This window comes from Zeus faber (assembly GCF_960531495.2).
Source record: "Zeus faber genome assembly, chromosome: 22".
In the NCBI taxonomy this organism is placed as follows: domain Eukaryota; kingdom Metazoa; phylum Chordata; class Actinopteri; order Zeiformes; family Zeidae; genus Zeus; species Zeus faber.
The window spans coordinates 12,857,865-12,879,225 of NC_137209.1; the positions used below are offsets into that span (position 1 = coordinate 12,857,865).

Genomic DNA, 21,361 nt, shown 5'->3' on the forward strand with positions numbered 1-21,361 from the left:
GTCCTGTTATTTCCTCGAGGCTTCCGGATCGGCCGCCGCCGTTATTTCGCTCCTCGCTGCGGTCGCGCTCACCGCCCCCGGTGCGTCGACCGAAAAGGCTGCGCCCGCCTCGGATCGCGTCTTTTCAAACTCGAAGGTAAGTCGCTGCGCTTATTCAAAAGGACAAAACAAACAAACAAAAAAAAACAACAACAACAAAAAACAAAACACAAAACAGTACGAAGGCAAATCAAATACGAATGTTTATTACTACCGTACTATTTATTTTTGTATATTCAAAAAAAAAAAACGATTCAAGTTTTATTTGCGGTCCTTAAAAAGTATCGACATGTGTTCAGCTCATTTTTACAAATATCAGGACCGAGTCATGAAATCGTTTTGCATTAAAATCTATTAGTTTAATTTCAAGTTGTTGATGTAACCAATTATATACTGGTTGGTTTTATTCCATTATTTCTTAAATATTATATATATATATAGATATAATTTTTTTTTTATTATTCTGATACCTGCTTACATTTAATCTTTAATAGTAATTTTCCCAACTTCCCTTTGGCTTCTGTGTCTTGTGCTCTCAACTAGTAAGGCGCACAATTCCTCCTTTTTTTCATGTGAATTGTTAATAGCTTTATTTCTTACTGTTTAATGTTCATGTTTATTGTATAACCCCGTTTTCTAGTTTTCAGGCTTATTGTATATCACCAGTTTTTTTTCCCCTGCATGATTTTGTAGCTGAAATTTCCCTCCGGGGATCGACAGAGTATCCATCCATCCATCTACAGCATGGAGACGGAGGAGAATCTGACTTGCCTACACATCAAGCTGTACCACCCCGGCAGCTTCCGGGGCCAGTTCGGTCGGCTCCCACAGGGCCGCAGGCACTGCCACTGTGCGGACGAGCCCCTGCGGTTCGGCCGGGACCCCCAGGTCTGCACGTTTGAGCTGCCCGACAACAGGGTCTCCCGCAAACAGTTGGCCCTCCAGGCCTTCCGCGCTCCCGTGGTCCCCGACATGCTCTTCGCCCTTCAGAACCTGAGCCAGAAGGGACGGATGCTGGTGGACGGCTCGCCGCTCGGCTACCTGGAGAGGGCGGAGCTCGGGGACGAGGCTCTGATCGCGTTCGGCGAGTACGAGATGCTCGTCCGACGGGAGAGGGGCGAGGCCAAGGATAAATTCGAGGTGGAGTTCGAAATACTCGGAGCCCCTCCGTCCGCCAGGGAGATGGTGGCGGGCGTAGCGGGCATGACGCCAGTACCCGAAACGGGCTCAGGTCACGGTGCCGACACCTATGGCTTTCCAGCCGAACTGAGTCGTGGACCTTTGGAGACAGATGAGACGCTCATGTGGCGATCATCAACAAGCGAGATGCTGTGAACTGTAGTGGACAAAAACATGTTTTGCTAAACATTACTAAGTAATTTAGAGTAATGTTTGTAATGTATATTGAATGTAGCTTGAAACATTAGGCACAATTCTATGCAACGTTTACCCCGATCAGCCACAACATTAAAACCACTGACCGGCGAAGTGAAAAACGTTGGTCATCTCGATCCAAATGGCACCTGTCAACGTTGGGATGTATTGGGCTAGACAACTCGGTGAGAGCGTCTCCAAAACGGCAGGTCTTGTTGGGGTGATCCCGGTATGCAGTGGTTAGTACCTACCAAAAGTGGTCCAAGGAAGAACAACCGGTGAACCGGCGACAGGGTCGTGGGCGCCCATGGGCTCATCAATGCTGGCTATGATAGAAAGGTGTCAGGTCAAACAGTGCACCGCCGCTTGCTGCGTATGGAACTGCGTCGCCGCAGACCGGTCAGAGCGCCCGTGCCGACCCGTCCACCACTGAGTGGCTACAATGGGCACGCGAGCGTCAGAACTGGACCATGGAGCGATGGGAGAAGGTGGCCTGGCCTGATGAATCGCCTTTTCTTCGACATCATGTGGGTGGCCGGGGTGAGGGTCCGATCCGATGGCGCATCTGTGGGATGGGCTGGAACGAGCCTGATCTCTGGGGGCCCCACCTCACAACCTCCAGGACTTAAAAGGATCTGCTGCAAACGTCTTGGTGCCAGATAACCACAGGACACCTTCAGAGGTCTTGTGGAGTCCATGCCTCCACGGGTCAGAGCTGTTTTGGCGGCACAAGGGGGAGCTACACGATATTAGTGCTTATCAGTGGTGGTTTTAATGTTGTGGCTGATCGGTGTATAAGTACTTTGGATGGTTAGTACCTATTATTCTATACCCAAAAACTGTAATCCTGAAAGGCTATGCAGTAAAATGGAAAAACTTTGTATTGCCTTTTGTTTTGTTTTTTAAACCTTTTTATCTGCATTTAATTATTTGCCTTTGTAACTTTTGTGTTGTTTAAATAAAAAATATGGAACAATGACTTGTCGAGTTGAGACTGTAGATTTGACATCCACTGACAAAGCCCACGACCTCTGTTCCTACGGAGCCAGTTTTCCCTGAAATCCTTCCGATTGATTTACCTTTATCTCTTGGGTGCTCACATTACAGCCCCACAACACTGAACAAAAGAGGCACCGCTTGAACTCCCTTAACCAGGATGCTATCAGTACTTTTCCACATGCTGGCCAAGGTGAGTTGAAGGGTCACTTGGCTTATAATATGGGCTGCTCACGATGTAACTGCTATTGTTCCCAAGCCAAGCGATAAAACTTTCCATAGATGTCATGTAACCTCTGCTCCCGGATATAAACTCTAACCAGCAGCAATGTTGTGCATCAGCTTTAAAAAAAAAAAAAAAAAAAAAAAAAGTAAAAGGAGAAGAGGAAAATGAAACCTCAGTTTCGCCTTGGACATCTGCAGCCATAAAGGCCGTGCTGTGGCTAATTTAGGAATGTGTTTCTCAATCAGTTCCCTGCTGAGCTGTTTTATGTAGTGTGAAGTACGTTACTGTCGTGATGAGAATGTGGTCAAGCACATTACTACTTTGATACTGTGGAGTACGACACGCTGATTGAGGCACAGAACAACTTTGTCAACGTAAACTTTTTATTGGTGGTGCAAATCCTTAAAAACACTACAAACATTCAGATCCTTGGTGGAGTACAAGTATTTGACCAGCATGCGTTGGAACTTTACTGTAGCCGGTACTTTGGTTAGAAGACGTTTTCCCACCAGCCTCCTTCGTATATACAAACAGCATCAACCCACATATACTGAACCTCATCTTCATGACTTACAAACATGGCGTACAGAAAAGACAGCCTATCAACAAATACAAACAGTAACGGAAACCTGAACCTTTCAGGAAAGGTGTTTTCCAGGATAACTTATTTGGTGAACTTAAGGTAGCGTCGAGCCACTTTCCCCACAATGGAATCCATAACACGGCTGGATAAAGGAAAATATACGGCAAAGGCAGTCATTCCCACCTCACCTCATTCAAAACTCTGTATTGAGTCTGGTTTAATAATTTTGGGGTTATGTGGGAACATACTGCACCCGTTCTACCTCTCCCGGTCCGCTCCTCCCCTCTCCAGCTCCTCGCTCCGGTGCAGCCAACGGGCAAGCAGAGCGCTCGTGCCCGGAGTCCCCCCGCACCTCACCCCCAACTGTTTAAAGACACATCTGGTGTCCCGAGTACCCGTAGAAACATGGCGGTGCAACATGGCGGGCTGGATGGAAGAGGCCTCGGCCCCTATATAGATATAAGCGGCTCATTCGACGGTTACAAAAACGCCATTCTTCTTTCCGTCAATTTCAATTGTTTCAATTTAAGACGCACTACAACCTCAGCCGAGTCCGTTCTGCTGGACGCCACCAAATCTCACACACTGGTGCTTTTCCAGCCAAGATCCAAGTACCGTCTGTTTTGTGAATACCAACACGACTACGTTGCACCTTTCATCCACAGCAGCTGCATCCGGGATCGTCCGGTCTGGGGATTTATTGAGCTTGGACGACCCCGCCGGCTCGCCAGAACACACGCCTGGGGAGAGAGGAGCCGAGTGTGAGCACAAGGATTACCAGAGGGACAAACAGACAAACAAAAGAGTTTTGCTTTCTTGCCGTCGCCGAAGCAGAACCTACCTCGCGCTTGCAGGACGTTGCACGGGCAGCACAGCTCGACTTACCCGGTCGGTGCGCGGCACTCGCCACACCTGTGCGGAGATCAAGGGTCTAACAACCTACAAAGAGCAAAAATACTAAGGATACCAGTACTTCACACAATGAGTGAACGGGCATATTCACAGGGAAAGCAGTAACATTAATGGCGGGGATGGAATTAATTCCTGGGCCGGCTGCCGCGAGACATTTTTGGCCGGCCGACTGATGCAGTAATGCGAGAGACTCCACACCGCTATCCAACTGCGAAAGGATGGACGACAGTGCAGTGGGTGGTGCGTCGGAAAGTGAAGAAGTGACATAACGTAAACAAGGCATTTTAAAGTGTTGGTGCAGGGTGGCTCCACCGTTCGTTGCCGAGCTCACGGGGCCCGCCCGGCGGAAGGAATGATTCGAGTTAGGACGTCGTTTTTGGGGGTCACATGTGTTTATTAAAAAGTATTGGAAATCAAAGGCAATCGGAAGAAAAATAAAACCATACATAACGCTGCTGTAGGGCTTCTACGGCCGCCAAAGAGCTCAGGCCGCATCTAAAAACGTTTAAATTAAACATACATGGGAAATTTTTATCTGTCATGCAAAACATGCGACGCAAAAAAAATAGTGGGTTAACTGAACAAACCAAAATGTAGGTCTTGTGACCAGTCCACAGAACACTCCTGACCACCTTAAATGTTACTTCCTACATATTGTCACTTAACTGATTATTCCCTTGAGATCTTTTTTTTTTTTTTTTTTTCCCCCCAGAGGGCATGTTTATTTTTGTCGAAATCAAAAAGCAGAGTAAAGAGATAACGTGGATCAACAATGCTGCGTTTAACTGAGGAAGACTTAAGCACCCAATACCAGCAATGTCAACTGCAAACAATTTAAGGCTTTTTAAACAGCAAGACAAGCAGAATAGGAAAAAAAAAAAAAAAAGGCAAAAAAGAAAAAGGACAACAGCTTAATAGGAGATTGTGACTCGGAAACAGGGAACCGTATGTTTTTAAGTACGGCGCAGTCCGCAATACAGTAGCTTCCAGTACGCCTCAGGCGAGCGCAACGCAATCCGCCGGAGACTATGGGGGGGATGTGTGTATAGCGCCACGTGCATCAGCAGACGACGACGACGATCTTGTCATAGTCTAAACCTGGAAAGAGAGCAAACCACACAGGTCAAGCGCGTTTTACCCCTTTGGACTCGCGCAAGTCTGATGTTTTTAGTTGTCAGTAATAACTTAAAATTTACCCAACCTCATTAACTTCCTGAACATGGAGGTCTGGGTCGAAATGTATTATGTGCTAAACCTTTTAAAGAGATCGGATTTTAAGCGAGATTGTGCCTTCAGCGATGGCTTCAGCTTCTTTTTGTTCGCTTGTTTGTTTGCTTTACGCCAATCTGCCGGATTCCCGTTGGTTTATGAGTAACAAGGTTGTTTCACCGATCCCCCCACGGCTCACTCACCTTGTGTCATTGCCTAAAAGCCGGCGTAGTGGGGTGGCGGTGGAGGCACTCCGCCGCCAGCATACGGGTCCCGGGGACGGGGGACGGCGTACATGGGGGGCCTCGACCCCGGAGACAGCCGGGATCGCTCGTAGGGGTAGCCGTTGCCGGCAGGAGGCACAGGGGGGAGCGGGACTCGCCTGACGGGGCTCCTGTCGCGGCCGTAGAAGGAGCCGGCAGGGGGCGGTGGCAGCGGCCGCCGGTCATACGGATCACCGGCCGCGGGCGCCAGGCGCTCCCTACCGGGGCCCGAGGGGGGAGGCGGAGGGGGCGGTATGGGCGCCGCTCGCCTGTCGTCGTAGGGTCGGGCTCTGTACTTCTCGTAGTAGTCCACCACCCCGTAGCCGCCCGGCTCCGGGTAGCCCGCTCGCCTCGGGGGGAGGGGTGGCGGAGGGGGAGGGGGGTAGCCCGGCATGGGGCCTCCGTGCATGCCGTCAGGCCCTTCCCCCGGGAAGGGGGGAGGGTAATAACCCCCCCCCTGCATTGGCATGCCATACTCATCCTCCGCTCCTCGTGGGCGACTCTTCGAAAGCTGAACATGAATGCGCTTTGCTGAAAATGTGAAAAAAAAAAAAAAAACAAACAAACAAGATGTGTTTAGCTGCTGCATGCACATCTTACTGCTAAAGGAGTTTATGAGGGCACATTTTTCCAAACCACTGCGATGGCAATCTAGTGTACTTGTCAGAGCTCACTGGGTGTGCAGTGAAACATTTTCAAATTGCACTTTAGTTTTTTTTATTCTCGAAAATCATCGAGAGCACGCCCTCATTTACAATGATCATGAGTGCGTCACAATAAACGGATAAACACACAAAAAAGCAACTTGAAATAAGCTTGCGTTGCAAGATTCAAATCACAAGGTGGTACAAATTAATCAGTCTCAGCCAACCTCAAGTTTCACACTGAAAGTAAGAACTTTTTGCCGGCCCCAATAATAATAATACTGTGCATGATGTTTCGAGTGGTTAACGTGAGTGTGCCCGGGCACGAAAAAAGTTGGCAAACACCCCACATTAGAGCTGAGCATATACCATAAGTGAAAGAACGCCCATCAGCATCGGGGCATATTTATGCAAAAATATATTATTTTGTTCTTGTTCAAATAAATCTTGCCACCGCACCCTAAAGTGGTGATATTTAAACATCATACAAAAATCCAAACACGGACAAATTTCATGATGACGGCAGTACAAAACAGAGCATGATAGGTCCAGACGCTCACCGTGGAACTCTGTGTTGTCCAGTCCCTTTATGGCATCCATGGCCTCGTCAGAGTTGCTCATGTGGACGAAGGCGAAATTCTTGACGATGGCACACTCCGTCACCGTGCCGTACTCTTCAAACAGAGTGCGGAGCTCGTCGTCGAAGCCCTTCTCCACGTTGGCGACGTGGAGCTTGACCGGGCACTGGTTCTTCCCTCGACTGGGCTCCACGTTGATGGGCCGGCCGTGCAGCTTGAAGAGGTGAAGCTCTCGGATGGCCTTGGTGGCCGACTTCCTGTCCTCCATGTGGACAAAGGCATAGTTCTTGTACTTGGCGCACTCCGTCACCGTGCCGTACGGCGTGAACAGACCCTCGATTTCCTCCTTCTCCGCCTCCTGAGCTAGGTTTCCGATAAATATCTTCACCATCGCTGCGCCACTGAAAGTGTCAGAATGGTACAAGTTAGCCCACTGTGTGTACTTATAGAGTCACTGCGGAGACGTGTGATCTTAACAGACCAGAGCAAACGGTGGCGATCAAGCATCGGTGCCTCACTCAGTAACACGTGCAGAGAAATGTCCTTATTTTGACCACAGAAGACGTGGACACACAAAACAACCAGTGGATTCCAGATGCGTGCGTACCAGCCACTTCTGTTCTCACCCACATGCATATGTGGAACCACATGTCTGTTTCCACAACTTTTAACCACTATAAATCACTGCCCCATTTCACCACATAAGAAAGAAATGACTCATGTCACACATATGCAGTGTCTCCTCTGAAGTGACTGGTGCTGGTTTGGGCTGTAATAAAGGAGGCAGTGGGTGTTAAGTCATAAATACATAAAACATCAATTGATATAAAAGTTTCTTTCTATTTATAAATTGAATGGAGGCTGGATGGGCGGGCTGCCTGCGGTTATCTGTGTTCGTGTTTGGGCGTACACCGATGGCCCATCGCCATTTTTTTATTATACAGAAATAAAACCCAAATAAAAAGATGTTTTTAAATTTTCACGTATCAGCACTGACGCTCATCAAATGAAAAAAAATAAATCCCATTTTTTTAAAAACACTAAGCGTGTTATCGATACCTAGTCTGACGCTACAAAAGTGAGTGGCTGCTTGTGCGCACAGCAGAGTCACAGCAGAGTCACAGCAGTCTGCCTATCGCAGGAGAGAAGGCTGTTGGAGACCTTAGGTCAGGTGTAGATCAGGACATGTCTCCTTCCACCCGTAATTAGCGCCTGCACATAACAGGGACACTCCAGGCACCCCCCGCTACTCTAAACACTGTCCAGCACTCGTAATAAATGAGTTTGATTTATGGTACTATTAAAACTTGTGTGGATATGTAGCTGTCACGGCATAGAGGCTTGTAGCCAGGAAACGGAGGGCGGAGGGGAGGACTTGGTCAGGAGATGGTCTAGAGTGGGAGCGGTTGGCCTGTTGACTGAGTTATTACATTTATAATGCACTCTTATCCCTTTGGCGCACACAGTAGTATAACAACAATGCTAAATATCTCCATGCCCGCAAAGGTGAATAATTTGTAGTCCGGGTGTGTAGTTAACCGACGGAATGTACAACGGCGTTAATTGAAGGTCCGAGAATTTTGACCAGTTGTTCTGATGTTCATGTTACATTGAGTTTAAGTTCGCTATGTCACTTTCGAGAACTGAGGACTTTATGGCTACTTTCACACTGCAGGCAAAAGTGGCACCATCTCATTTTTTAACTCATGTGACAGATGTGTTTTTCCCCCATAACAGTGTGAACAGTACAAACCAGATATTTGACCTTCTGAATTCTGATTTTGGGCCACTTTCATGCGCGGTCCTAAATCGGATACCGGTCAGATTTTTCGCAATGCGACCTTGGTCTGAGCGGTCATATCACGTCAATCTAGAGCAGCATATGTCACAATTCGGCGCTGGCGGGAGTCACTCGGTGAAAACAAACATGGAAGACAGCTGTGATGGAGGGAGTTAGTGGAGGGACAGTGAGGTGTCACCGAGTACCTCATAGGTGTTCACATCACAATCCCGGCTGTCAACCGATTTGATATTCAAATGGAAAACCAAAAAATGACCTTTGAATCTGAAAAATTAACATTCGGGGGGGAAAAAAAACATCCGGCGTTGGAGCAGAAATGTAATATTGTTTATAACAATGTGGCGCGCATACACGCAGATTCATCTTTGTGCGCTGTGCCTAAGTGAATGAGCGTTGTCCGTGCGCCACTTTGTGCGCTGGGACGTCCAGGGCTCTGGATCCAAAAATTTCATCTGCAAGCTTGAGCCGAGGTCCGCCGCCCCAAGCCGCCGAAAACCGCTGCGCCGGGCAACATTTGCTCACGTGCGTGCCGCACGTGGCATGTTTTGGTGCCTCTGCGCGCGCCGGTCAGTGCAGGGCCGCGACCCCTTCACGCTGGAGACTGATATTGGCCACCTTTTAAAAAAAAAAAACAATAACGGGAACAGCCAAATCGGATCCGAGCAACAGAACCCGAAGGCTTTGCAGTGTGGACGAGGCCAGAGACTTGTGCGGATAGAAGAGGACAACAAGAACAAATCCAACGCATTGATTATACATTTACCCCCCCCCCCCATCATACAAGACCCGCGTCAACCTCTACCTCAAAACCCAAGATGGCTTCCGCACATAAACAATATGGGAAAGCTGTAGTAAGGGCTGCGATATTGAATGCTGTTGTTTTCTTTATGAAGTCTATTTGGACGTGAACGTGTAGAGGTTGATGGACCCCCCCACCCTCCCCTCCATCCCCGGACCCCGCTGTGTGTTCTGTCATCGGGTCTGTATTCTGAAATCACAAGCACAACAAAGGAGGCGTCCATCTTGGGTTTCCCCACTTCTCACACCGGGACGCGGTCAACTCGGGTGTGTCGTCATTCCCAGCTCCGACTTCCGAGGTGAACGGAACGCGTCATCAATTGAACCAGATACAAGCCCCAAGACAGCCGTGGGGGGGGGGGGGGGGGGTGTTCCCAAATAAAAGATAAACGCGTTGTTGTTGTTTTTACGAAACGTCATGTGATCGACGCTAAGTTGTGGTTGGCGTAGTGTGCGAATGCAACAACTTAGAACAAACGTCATTAAGTCACTTGGATCGAATTGTGTCAACAAAGAAGAAGCCTTCGCTAAGATAGGCTCGGTGATACCCCCATTTTTTTTTTTTTTTTTGCTTTAATTTAAAGCAAGTATCCACGATTACATATCCAATTTGTGTCCGTGAACAAGGCCCGCGGAGAGAGAGACACGCTCGGAAAACTATTCGGTGAGAGCAAGCGCCGCGGCCGCGGCTGCAAGGCGAATTGAGCGCTCGCCAGCTTCGCGCCCGCCCCGAACGCTCCCCTCCCCTCCCGGTTAACAGCCCCGACACCTGGACGATACAAAAACAGACAAAACACTTGGAGCCGGGCGACGTTTTGGCTTCTCCGCACGCGGCGCCCCGGTCGATCTCCGCCCCTCGGCTAAACTCTCTCGCTCAACCGGCTATGCTAGCGCTAGCCCGGGCCATTCGAACGGCGGCGTGGGCAGACTCGCCCCGGCCCCGGCTGAGGGGCGAGCTCCCGTGCGGAGGGTGCCTGCCTGCCTGCCTGCCCGCCTGCCTGCCTACCTACCGGTGTTCGTCGCCGTTGAAGTGGTGTCTTCGTGGGGAGGGAGGTGAGGAGTGAGAGTCGCGCCTCGACAACTGAACTCAACACTGTGACGCGCGACGGCGAACTTGGCGCTCGTGTGGAGCTGCGACGGCCACGTGATTGTGACGTCACCGTGCCACCTGAACCGGAAGTCGCGCGGCGGCCTTGAGAGTTGTTTGTTTTGTTTTGTTTTGTTTGTTTGTTTTGTTTTGTTTTGTTTTGTTTTGTTTGTTTGTTTGTTTGCTTGTTTTGTAACGCACACTTTCCGGAGGCTTCCCGTGCAGGCGACGACACGCGATACAACTATTCGAATAGTGCTTCAGTGAAAAGTAAGGAAGTGAGCAGCGGCCCGGGGTGATACGGCTCCACGCAGTGTCCTGACAGGGGCGGGGTTTGTTTTTTGTTTTTTTACATTTTGTTATAATTGTATGTGTATTTATATTTGTATTTGAAATTGTATTTATATTTGTATTATATTTATATGAGTGTTTATATTTATATTTGTCTTTATATTTAAATTTGTAATTATATTTGTATTTATATTTGTATTATATTTATATGAGTGTTTATATTTATATTTGTCTTTACATTTATATTTGTAATTATATTTGTATTTATATTTGTATTATATTTATGAGTATTTATATTTGTATTTGCCTTTGTAATTATATTTGTATTCGTATTTATATGAGTGTTTATATTTGCCTTTATATTTATATTTGTAATTATATTTGTATTTATATTTGTATTATATTTATGAGTATTTATATTTGTATTTGCCTTTGTAATTATATTTGTTTTCGTATTTATTTTTGTATTTGCCTTTATATTTATATTTGTAATTATATTTGTATTTATATTTGTATTCGTTTTTATATTAGTATTTGCCTTTATATTTATATTTGTAATTATATTTGTATTTATATTTGTATTCGTTTTTATACTAGTATTTGCCTTTATATTTATATTTGTCATTATATTTGTCATTATATTTGTATTAGTTTTTATATTAGTATTTGCCTTTATATTTATATTTGTAATTACATTTGTATTTATAGTTGTATTATATTTATATTTGTATTAGTTTTTATATGAGTATTTGCCTTTATATTTATATTTGTAATTATATTTGTATTCGAATTTATTTGAGTATTTATATTGTATTTGCCTTTATATTTATATTTCTAATTATATTTGTATTTATATTTGTATTAGTATTTATATTTGTATTTGCCTTTGTAATTATATTTGTATTTATATTTGTATTAGTTTTTATACTAGTATTTGCCTTTATATTTATATTTGTCATTATATTTGTATTTATATTTGTATGAGTATTCATATTTGTATTTGCGTTTGTATTTTTATGCGTGTATTTGTTTAGTACAGAAATTTCATTTTTTTAGCACATTCCACAATGGGGGGGGAGGGTCCGGGGGGGGGGGGGGGGGGGTTTGTAAAGTGACATTTATGTTGATAGTATCTTTGCTGTGATGATGATGTTATAAGCCCAGAATTCATTACGCTTGTTCTCCAGGATCACTCCCGCCGTAAGTGGGTAAATGTATATTGTTGGATTTGGAGCTCAGCCCACCGTGCAGGGATCTCCACAGGTTCTGGGGTGGTGCCCCAAGCATAAAACAGGTGCTCTGTTGTTCCCACATCTGTATTGCATGGGGGACGGTTATCCACATCAAGTTGAACTCTTGTTCTGAGGATTTCATTTTAAGGGTACATTTCCTTGTGTTTAGGAGGTGTGGGGAATCGGAGGAATTTTGTTCAAGTGGCCACTATGTCAGTTTATTTTGTTATTATTATTATTATTATTTTTAACGTTAAGTGCCTTCATTAATCCAGGGAACAATGTATTCACCAAATATTGCTTCAGAAATCTATCTCACACTTTTTGTGTCGACAGTCTATGTTTATATTTTGTAATCCCGGCGCTGGAGTGTTCGATTGGTTTTAATTAACCGGATAAGTACCCTTGGAATGTTTTGTGTCACCTTGATATATTTTTTAATAAAGCTGTAATGCGCTTCACGGGTTCTGTACATACTGTAGCTTATCTGATATTGACGAGACGGCGTGTGTCCTTTTAGAAGCTTTATTCCCCAACAACTCAACCCCAGGAGGTCAGGTTATACTGTGGCACATTGAACGCATGGTCCTTCACCTATCGTGTTCCCCATTAGCTGCACAATAGTTCCACCTCAATCTCTCCCCATCTCCCCCTTTAAGCGAATACCAACATTTCTTTTTAAACAAAATCAAATAGTATTTTAACTCAGATTCACGTTTCCTATCTAGGGGTTCAGGGAAGACTGCCTGAGTCCCCAAAGCGGTGCAGGGATTATTCTGCCCTGCCGACCACAACTTTCTACCTAAGACACAGGTTATTACAAGTCCATCCCGACTGGTCTTTTTTATCATGCGCCCTGATCGAGAAACAGTAGGAGTCTCTGGAATGACCCTGATGGGGGATCGGTTTCTGCGAAGACTCCCAGAGGGCAGCTCGGTGTTGTAGGATCTTGGCGTCTGGGCTGGACCTGTGAGGATTCCAGGCTGCTCGGTGTTCTTCACCCAGACTGCTCATGCGGTCTTAACAGTACAGCTTTTGCCAGTGTTAGCTCACTGTCCACCTGCAGACTCTCTGACAGGCCCCGGTGTCGTATGCCTGCCACCAACCTGTCTCGACTCGGTTCTTCCTGCAGTGCACCGTATTGGCGGTGTTCTGCTAGTTTGTAAACTGCAGAAATGAACGATTCAGCCGGTTCACCTGGCTCTTGGCGTCTTTTGTTAAATCGGCATCGTTCATGAATCACATCATGTTTGCCAACAAAGTCTTCATCAAAGGCTTCTTTTGCACTGCCGTATTTCTTTTGGTCTGCATCGCTTAAACCCAGTGTGGCCAGAATGTCATCAGCTTTATCGCCCATGGCGTAGACGAAGGGATCTACTTGATAGGCTTCATCCTTTTTGTCCAATTCTGAATCTTTCAAACCTGCGGATCCAGTCGGGCCAGCTGGGAAAGTCTGAGAGGTCAAAATTCTCTGGTGGGGCTTATGGAGAACAGGGAATCCATCATCTTCGTTTTTTTTTTTTTTCCCCCCTCAAAAAAGTAAAATCCAAAACTCTCCAAAGCAGGTGCACAATAGATCGTATTCGTTACTTCATCCAGTCTTCCACAAATATTGACTCTCTTTTGTTTAAAACGACTATTATTCCACAGCGGGACGTCGTGAGGGCTGAAATTGCGTATATGAAAGCAAAAAAGCCAAACACCTTGTATGTGTATAAGGCCCAAATACCGCTTTGTAAAGAAATCATTGCACGCTTCAACTGGTGATGCCTTGTGCCGCCTTCATACGGTTCGCTGCCACTGAAACAAATAACTTAACACGCACTCACACATAGACAATTGAAACCTTTTTTATTGAAGCACATCGACATGGATTGCAATTTTTACACGCTTACATCAAATGATCAAAATGCGAACACGGAGCCTTCTTAAGGGTTTTCCCCCCTTGCGAACACATGGGATTGAAGCTATGGAATCGACGAAGTGGCTGCTGCAGCTCCCGACGACCACCAGGCGTCGCTGTAGATCCTCGTTCGTCCATCGTCGTCGTCAGCGCCGTATCAGGTCAGGGAGGTTTTCTTTTTTGTCTGATGAGCTGCTCTCGTCAAACATTTATTTATGGGTGGAAATTATAAATTGAATAGATATTTAAATGATGTGTTTGAACAAGCGGGTCCATCGAACCGAGTGGGTCGCCTCTAACACAGTTGCTATTCATCCATTATTATCTCTAAGGTAATTTGTTTAATCCACTGAAAATATCTTCAATTAATCAACTTATCACTTGTAAAATTGTGCCATTTTAAGTATATATTTATTTTATGTTTATAATATTTTTCCATCATTCCTAGGATATAGATATAGTCGTTATTTTGGATATAAAATATGTGTTTCTATTGGCATTCTGGTTAAAACGCATGATTCATTGATTGATCACTGGCTTGAGGGTTAGTCTCCTTTGATGGAATTTAGAGGTAGTAGTAGTAGTAGTAGTAGTAGTAGTACGGAACAAGCTGTATTTTGTCAACAAAACCCCACACAGACCACAACACCAATATGATCTGGACGATATGAATGCACATGCACCGTGCCACGCCCTCACACTGTTTCCTTTGATCGTCTGCTATCGGTTTGTTTGCGCAAATAGCGGGATACACACGACGCGCGCGTCTTTACAAGCGTGAGTTGAGGCCCACATGTTTTCCCTAAAGATCATCGTGCCAGATTATCCTGCGGTGTGAGGTGCGTTACGAGTGTTTCGTTTTTACTTGCCCGATCCGCTCGAGCACGCACGCACGCACACACGCACAACGGAAACGGAAGAAGCCATAAACATAACAGCAGCAATGGTGGCAAATGCGAAGGCTGCGAAGCATAAAGTAACGAGTACAGCCCATGTTCACGCCGTCTTCGTGGCTTCATCCATTGTTTTGTCCCCCCCCCCCCTTTGGATTCTCTGTCAAAAAAAAACACTTTTTTTTTTTAAATTAATAAAAAGTGCAAAAACTGGCTTCTCTGGTTCCATCCCGTCGCCCGTCGATGTTTCGCTGACGCAAAGGTCACGTTTGATCGCGCGAGACCTCCGGCCGGTAATGTCGCGTGACGTCGCGACACCCGGCCTCGAGCCGTGGGTGAAGTGGGGCCCGCTGGTGCGCGGCGGCGCCGCTCGGGCAAGTCAACAAAACCGTTTTAATGGGTCATGATCGCGGGTGTGCGGGGTGTCTCACGTTACCCAACGTCCGTGAAAACTCTTGCAAAACAGATTTTAATCCCAATGACACTAAACTGGGGAAATAAAGGTTCGTGTTGTCGTGTGTAGGGGGGGGTTTCAGTCTACATTTTGACACTACATCCTAAAAATGCACGTCTACGGCACAGGCGGGTAAAGTCCGGCGGGGTAGAGGGGCTGGGCGGAGTAGTTGGGGGCCTGTGGCGGCGGGTTGATGGGGGAGACCTCCACGACGGCGGCGGCGGGATCGCGGGCGAGGAGGAGCTGGCGCTTGTGGTGCTTGAGCTCGCGGGCCATCTGGCACAAGGCACAGGCGGGGCAGCAGGTGACCACCAGGCAGTCGTCACACACGGAGCCCTGGGGGTTGGCGGGAGAGGGAGATCAGGCTGTGGGAATGTGGCATTTATTGGGCTCATAGGTCGGGGCTGGGCGTGAACATTTCGATCGTAAAAAAAAAACGGGTGCGTTGCATTACATTTCACTGCATATATGTATGAAAGTATGTATATGTATGTGACAAATAAAAATCTTGAATCTTGAATCTTGAATCTTGAAATGTTGAGGTTGACGGTGGCCGTCGTCAGCGACTGTTTAATCCACGTCTGCCGAAGCGCAAAAAGCCCTTTAACAAATGGCTCCTATTTTTAGATTGATATTTATTTTTCCTCAAGTTCACTGTACATTACCACATTTTCTTTACTGTTATTTGTTGTTGTTTTTTTAATCTATTTATTATCGTTTATCGTTAATTTATTGAAAGGGTGCCCCCAAAGGGTTTTCTTTTTGTCAGAGGTAGGAAAAACGAGTGTGAGGCCAACCTGTATGGAGTACCTCTCCCTCATGGAGCTTCTTACAGCCAAGGTGGCAGCCGGGACGATGCCGACGCCAAGAATGTCCACCAGAGGCAAGCACAGGCACTCCCCGAAGTCAGAGCTGATATTACACGCCAAACAACACGGGCACCAGCAACCAAAGCAACCTGCGGATGGATGGATGATGGATGATGGGTGTATGGTGGATAATGGGCGGATGGATGTATTTCGGATGATGGATGGTGGATGGACGGATGGATTTATGGTGGATGATGGATCGCCGGATGTATGGTGGATGATGGATGGATGTATGGTGGATGATGGATGGATGTATGGTGGATGATGGATGGATGTATGGTGGATGGATGATGGATGGATGGATTTATGGTGGATGATCGATCGATGGATGTATGGTGGATGATGGATGGATGTATGGTGGATGATGGATGGATGGGGCAACACGGATGACATGGTAATAGGAATAAATACATAAAAAAAGAAGATGCCGATATGCAACACATCTCAGGTTTACCTGAAAAGATGGCACACCGCCACTACGCCCGGAAGTGACGTCAGTCAAGTTCTTTATGAGAACTGGGCTTAAAACAAATTAAATAAGTGACAAATGTAAAACAAATGTCGTGGGTGTCACAATATCCACTATCAATACATATACAGTATATGTGTGTGTATGTGTGTGTGTGTGTGTGTGTGTGAAGAAGTGAACCGTGCATGTTTTGTTTTTTTTGTTTTTTAGTTTTTGTTTTTGTGCGCACTGAGCAAACCCCATTTAAGCGGAAGTTTAACCTCTGCCTGGTTGAACACGGTAGATAGTGACATCACCGGGTAGTACTGCGTGAACACAGCTCTCCCATTTCCCCATGACGCGTTCTGCGACGCCCAGACCCGGACGCAGTTCACCCGACGGCGGGGATCCGACGACACACTCGGTGTGAAGCCGGCTGGGGACACTCACAGGTGCCCATGTCCGCAAAGCAGCTGTAGAGGCCGCTGCTCCACGTCTCGGTCTTCACGCCGAAGACGGGACGCGTGAGCATCCCCGGCTGGACTGTGACGACGTGCATCGGGTGAACCAACATGTCTAGGCACACAGAGAGACGATGAAGGCCGGAGGGGGTCGAAGAATACATAACGAAGGAAAATGGCAAAATACAGCGACCTCAAAGTCAGTGGAAAAAAAGGTGAAAATGCACGATAAACCCAGCAGATAACACGAAACAATACAATTATGGCAGTACACAATAAACCTAATGAACAATAAATATTTCCCAAAAAGTAATGAAAAACAATAAAATATTTGGGCATACACAATAAAACGATAGACTAACTAGGAAACCGAAGACACATTTTCCATGATCAATAAACCTCAACAAATTATTGATAATAAACCGAGCCGGAAAAAATACTTTTGGAAACAGTTGAAATGTAAAATGTTCATAGTGAAATAAATACAAATAGAAAAGATGAGTAAATACTACAACACACAAATCCGTATTTAGAGTTCTAAATGCACAAAAAAAGAAAAGAATCATGTGATTAAACGTCGCGATCGTCATGCTCTCTTGCACTTACACAACTTGCCACTTCCACATCTAACGCTCCTTCTAATGGTCGAATTACCTTTGGTTCACGTTTTGTGTTCACGCTTTGTGACGTCACATACAAGTTGGAGAGAGGGATGAGTGAACACACGGAGCGGATCCGGGAGCGGACTGGGTCAATGAGAAACGAAAGAAAAACGAACTAACAAAACTTTTGTGTTATATATACGTAATATAACGTATTTCTCTTTTTATATATATGATTTATGGGTCATAATAATTTGTTTGTGGATGGGAAAAATATATTTATATATGTTGTGTATATTTGTCTTTTTTTTTTTTTTTTTTGCTCTAAAAATCTTAATACAGATTTGTGGTTTGTAGCATTTATTCATGTTTTTTAATAAGCATTTATTTTATTACATCAATTTGTGAATTGCGACACACAGAATTTCCCCACACAGTGGAGTCGGCTGTAGACCACACCGAAACCCAAAGAGATATAGAAAGCAGCACTATGTTATTTTTGGTATTTGTCACACCCGCAGTTTTTGAGTGCAATTGCACTTTGACGCCACAGTCGCAAAACACGGCCCGGCGTCATTCATTTTACCAGAAAAAATGTCAACCTTATCGCTCACGTTTGGTTGTAGAGTACAATGTACGCCTAGGTTACAGCAGCCCTCGCACGGACCTCACCGCTTTAGCTCCGGTGGAGCCGCGGGGGAGCGAGGGCGCCGGGACGGCCTCCTGCCACCGGTGTAGGTACCAGATGTGCTCGGCCGGGCAGATCGGCTCGCACGCGCGGTGTCGGCGGGGGGGGGGGGAAACGAGCGCCGTGGCGCGACGAAGGCGAGGGGCCGAGGCTCGGGTGCCGGGTGCTCCTCTCACCCATGATTTTCTGTGAGCATTCTTACCGGATATTTTGGACCGGCGAGTTTATTCAAAAAGAAATAATAAAAGATGACCAGGCGAAAAAACGGTAATGACCACGCATCAAGGAAGTGACGTGGTGGGGTATTACACACTTTTCCCGCGTTTTCGTACCTGAACGCAGAAGTTACACAGTGCAAGAACAGGGGACAGGTGGAGGTGAATGAGGTGTGCCATCAAAATGATGTGGAAGCTGTTATTTTCGAAGGACGAAAGTTATATAGTTTTACTTTAACTTGTCTCTGTTCTATCCACACAAACCTCATATCATGACGTTGAATAATTTGTCCATATTAATAAAATATTGTCTTATCCATATGCTTGTGTTTGGTTTGAAAAGTATGGAGCCAGACACTTTGGGGAAGGAAAAGTTATTCCAGTCTTTTTCCAAGATATGTTGTGGTAGGTTACTGTGATTAGGGTAGAGATTACAGCACAATAATACAACAAAAATAAATATATATTAAAAACACACACACAAAAAAAACACTCAATTCCCTTTGACTGTCATAGAAAAGGAGATGTCCTGAGGGGTTTTTATTTTTTGGCCCCACTTGTTTGTGTGTTCCAGTGTTGGTCCTTATAGACCGGCTGTCAGGCAAGAACCTGTGGCCATCCCCGAGGGACCAGGTCGTATCTTAGAGGAAGGAGAGAGAGGCCCCTCCCTGATGGATTCAAGTAAACCAGCCAAACAACAGGCAACAATTAACCCATGTTTCGCAGAATGAGAACAATATAGTCCTTTCATTTATAGTTCGTAAAAATAAATAAATAAATACGAAAGCCTCAAAAATGCCGTCCAAATCCAAATCAAGTTATTAAAGGGCATTTAACAATAAAGAAATAAAAACCACAATAAAACTGGATAAGTCGCCAAGACCTCTTTTGGTGGTTTCGCAAAATAACACAAACATGTCACAACTTCACAGCATAGCTTGACCGTGTACAAATACATTATTTTTTTCTTTTTTTAAGACGTACCTGCTTGCGAGGTGGCCTTGTCAAACAAAGGAAAGGTTTTTCCAGCTTGAAAGTGTTACACCGTGGCTTTAAACTGAGCTCAGACAGTTATGGTTGAAGCAGAGGGTGTGCATCCAACTCAACCAGAACCTCCTACTGTACTCTCCCACGAGGGGAGCTGTGCTTATATCACACCACACACACACAGACACACATTACATATTTAAAATATGATATAATATACATACATAATCTGTGTATGTATATTTATACACCCATCAGCCACAACATTAAAACCTCCACTAATAACCGCGAATATTGTGTAGCTCCCCCTTGTGCCATCAAAACAGCTCTGACCCATCCAGGCATGGACTCCACAAGACCTCTGAAGGTGTCCTGTGGTATCTGGCACCAAGACGTTATCAGCAGATCCTTTAAGTTCTGGAAGTTGCGAGGTGGGGCCCCCATGGATCGGGCTTGTTGTTCCAGCCCATCCCACAGATGCTCGACCGGATCGGACCCTAACCCCGACCATCCACATGATGTAGAAGAAAACATGATTCATCAGACCAGGTCACCTTCTTCCATTGCTCCATGGTCCAGTTCTGACGCTCACGTGTCCATTGTAGGAGCTTTCAGGGGTGGACAGGGGTCAGCATGGACACTCTGACTGGTCTGCAGCTACACAGCCCCATACGCAGCAAGCTGTGGTGCACTGTGTGTTCTGGCACCTTTCTATCATAGCAGCATTAACTTTCTCAGAAATTTGTGCTAAAATAGCTGTGCTGTGGGATCAGACCAGACGGTCTAGCCTTCATGTTATTCAACTCACCTGTCAACGGTTTTAATGTTGTGGCTGATCAGTGTTTATCTTATTGTAAATTGTATATTCTGTGTGGATAAAAAAATAAAAAAATGCGCCAAATATTTATATGTGGCAGTTTTGCCTGCCACACCTGTTGCGTTTCCAGGGCCCTCTGGCACAGAAACACAGACATCGGGGATGAGACCATACAAGTTTATGGTAGAGAGTGGGCTAGGTGGAACAAGCCCCGGAGCAGATGGACAGCATGTCACGACAGGGGCTCCTCTCCTGTGTGTGTGTGTGTGTGTGTGTGTGTGTGTGTGTGTGGTTTACATCCAAACTCAGTGGGGATTCTTCCGAGAATTAGGAATTCTCCTCCAGGAAGGAAGAAAGAAATTCCCCAGACACGGACCAAAGTCCAACTCTAACCAGCTTTCTTGACTTCCGGGCCCTCACTATAGACATATACCGAAATAACAAAAGACGCTTGGGCCATTCATTCTATTCTCAATATTGGATATATATATATATATTTCCCTATTGAAAAAATAAATAAATAAATAAAAAGCAGTCATTTCACCTGGAACAGTGGGCTGAGGAGGCCTAATCATTTTTAAGTCACGAGCAGTGCACCTCTTCTCTGCTCGTGCACGTGCACTGCTCCAACACAGTATATGGAAGGTTTGGTTGTGAGGGGTTACCTACCTAGATTTAAATAAACAGGAGTTTGTGCTGAAATCGGGGTCAGTGCTGCTGGAGTACATACAAGCCGCGACGAGTTTCGGGAGCTTCGCCGGCGGAGGCAGAGGAAAAAAGACCCACAGCAGCTACAAAGTACGGACCAAATAAATCAACGGTCCTGACGTCTGTGGAGACCAGCGCTTTGTTACGGTTCAACCCGACATTCTTGCAGCTACAGTAATGTTTTTGCATCAGAAGCCGCCTATTCATATCCTAAAAGACACACGCCCGCTTTGTTGCAAACAGCGCAGAACAAAAAAGCAGCTATGTGTAATGCCGTTAATAA

The 21,361-nt window shown here is 45.8% G+C and overlaps 2 protein-coding genes across 4 annotated transcripts in view; one reads left to right on the forward strand and one right to left on the reverse strand.

The window, feature by feature from the left end:
- The window catches only part of tifa (TRAF interacting protein with forkhead associated domain), a 2,531-nt gene extending 139 nt beyond the window's left edge, over positions 1 to 2,392 (forward strand). The window contains exons 1-2 of one of the 2 annotated variants that reach the window (XM_080022936.1): positions 1 to 136; positions 733 to 2,392. The exon at positions 1 to 136 is cut by the window's left edge and continues 139 nt beyond it. In XM_080022936.1, coding sequence (XP_079879062.1) covers positions 784 to 1,374 — 591 coding nt within the window. In that variant the 5' untranslated portion in view covers positions 1 to 136; positions 733 to 783 and the 3' untranslated portion in view covers positions 1,375 to 2,392. The remainder of the gene's footprint in view (positions 137 to 732) is intronic. The other variant, XM_080022937.1, reaches the window with a different exon arrangement.
- Positions 2,393 to 3,029: 637 nt separating this feature from the next.
- Positions 3,030 to 10,559, reverse strand: LOC307247497 (RNA-binding protein 4.1-like). 2 transcript variants are annotated; one of them, XM_080023651.1, is made up of 4 exons: positions 10,434 to 10,559; positions 6,807 to 7,225; positions 5,543 to 6,133; positions 3,030 to 5,228 (listed from the first exon to the last, which is right to left on the reverse strand). In XM_080023651.1, the coding sequence occupies exons 2-3, from the start codon at positions 7,213 to 7,215 to the stop codon at positions 5,556 to 5,558; spliced, it is 987 nt and encodes a 328-aa protein (XP_079879777.1). In that variant the 5' UTR covers positions 7,216 to 7,225; positions 10,434 to 10,559; the 3' UTR covers positions 3,030 to 5,228; positions 5,543 to 5,555. The 2 variants fall into 2 exon arrangements, with proteins under 2 accessions (XP_079879777.1, XP_079879776.1); XM_080023650.1 differs by having other exon boundaries at positions 10,430 to 10,553.
- Positions 10,560 to 21,361: the final 10,802 nt, after the last annotated feature.

Bases quoted from the DNA above. Each gene is read 5' to 3' on its own strand.
- LOC307247497 (XM_080023651.1), bottom strand. From the start codon at position 7,215: ATGGTGAAGATATTTATCGGAAACCTAGCTCAGGAGGCGGAGAAGGAG. The intron at 6,134-6,806 runs GTGAGCGTCTGG...TCACATTTTCAG, and splicing joins GGACAACACAGAGTTCCACG to CAAAGCGCATTCATGTTCAG.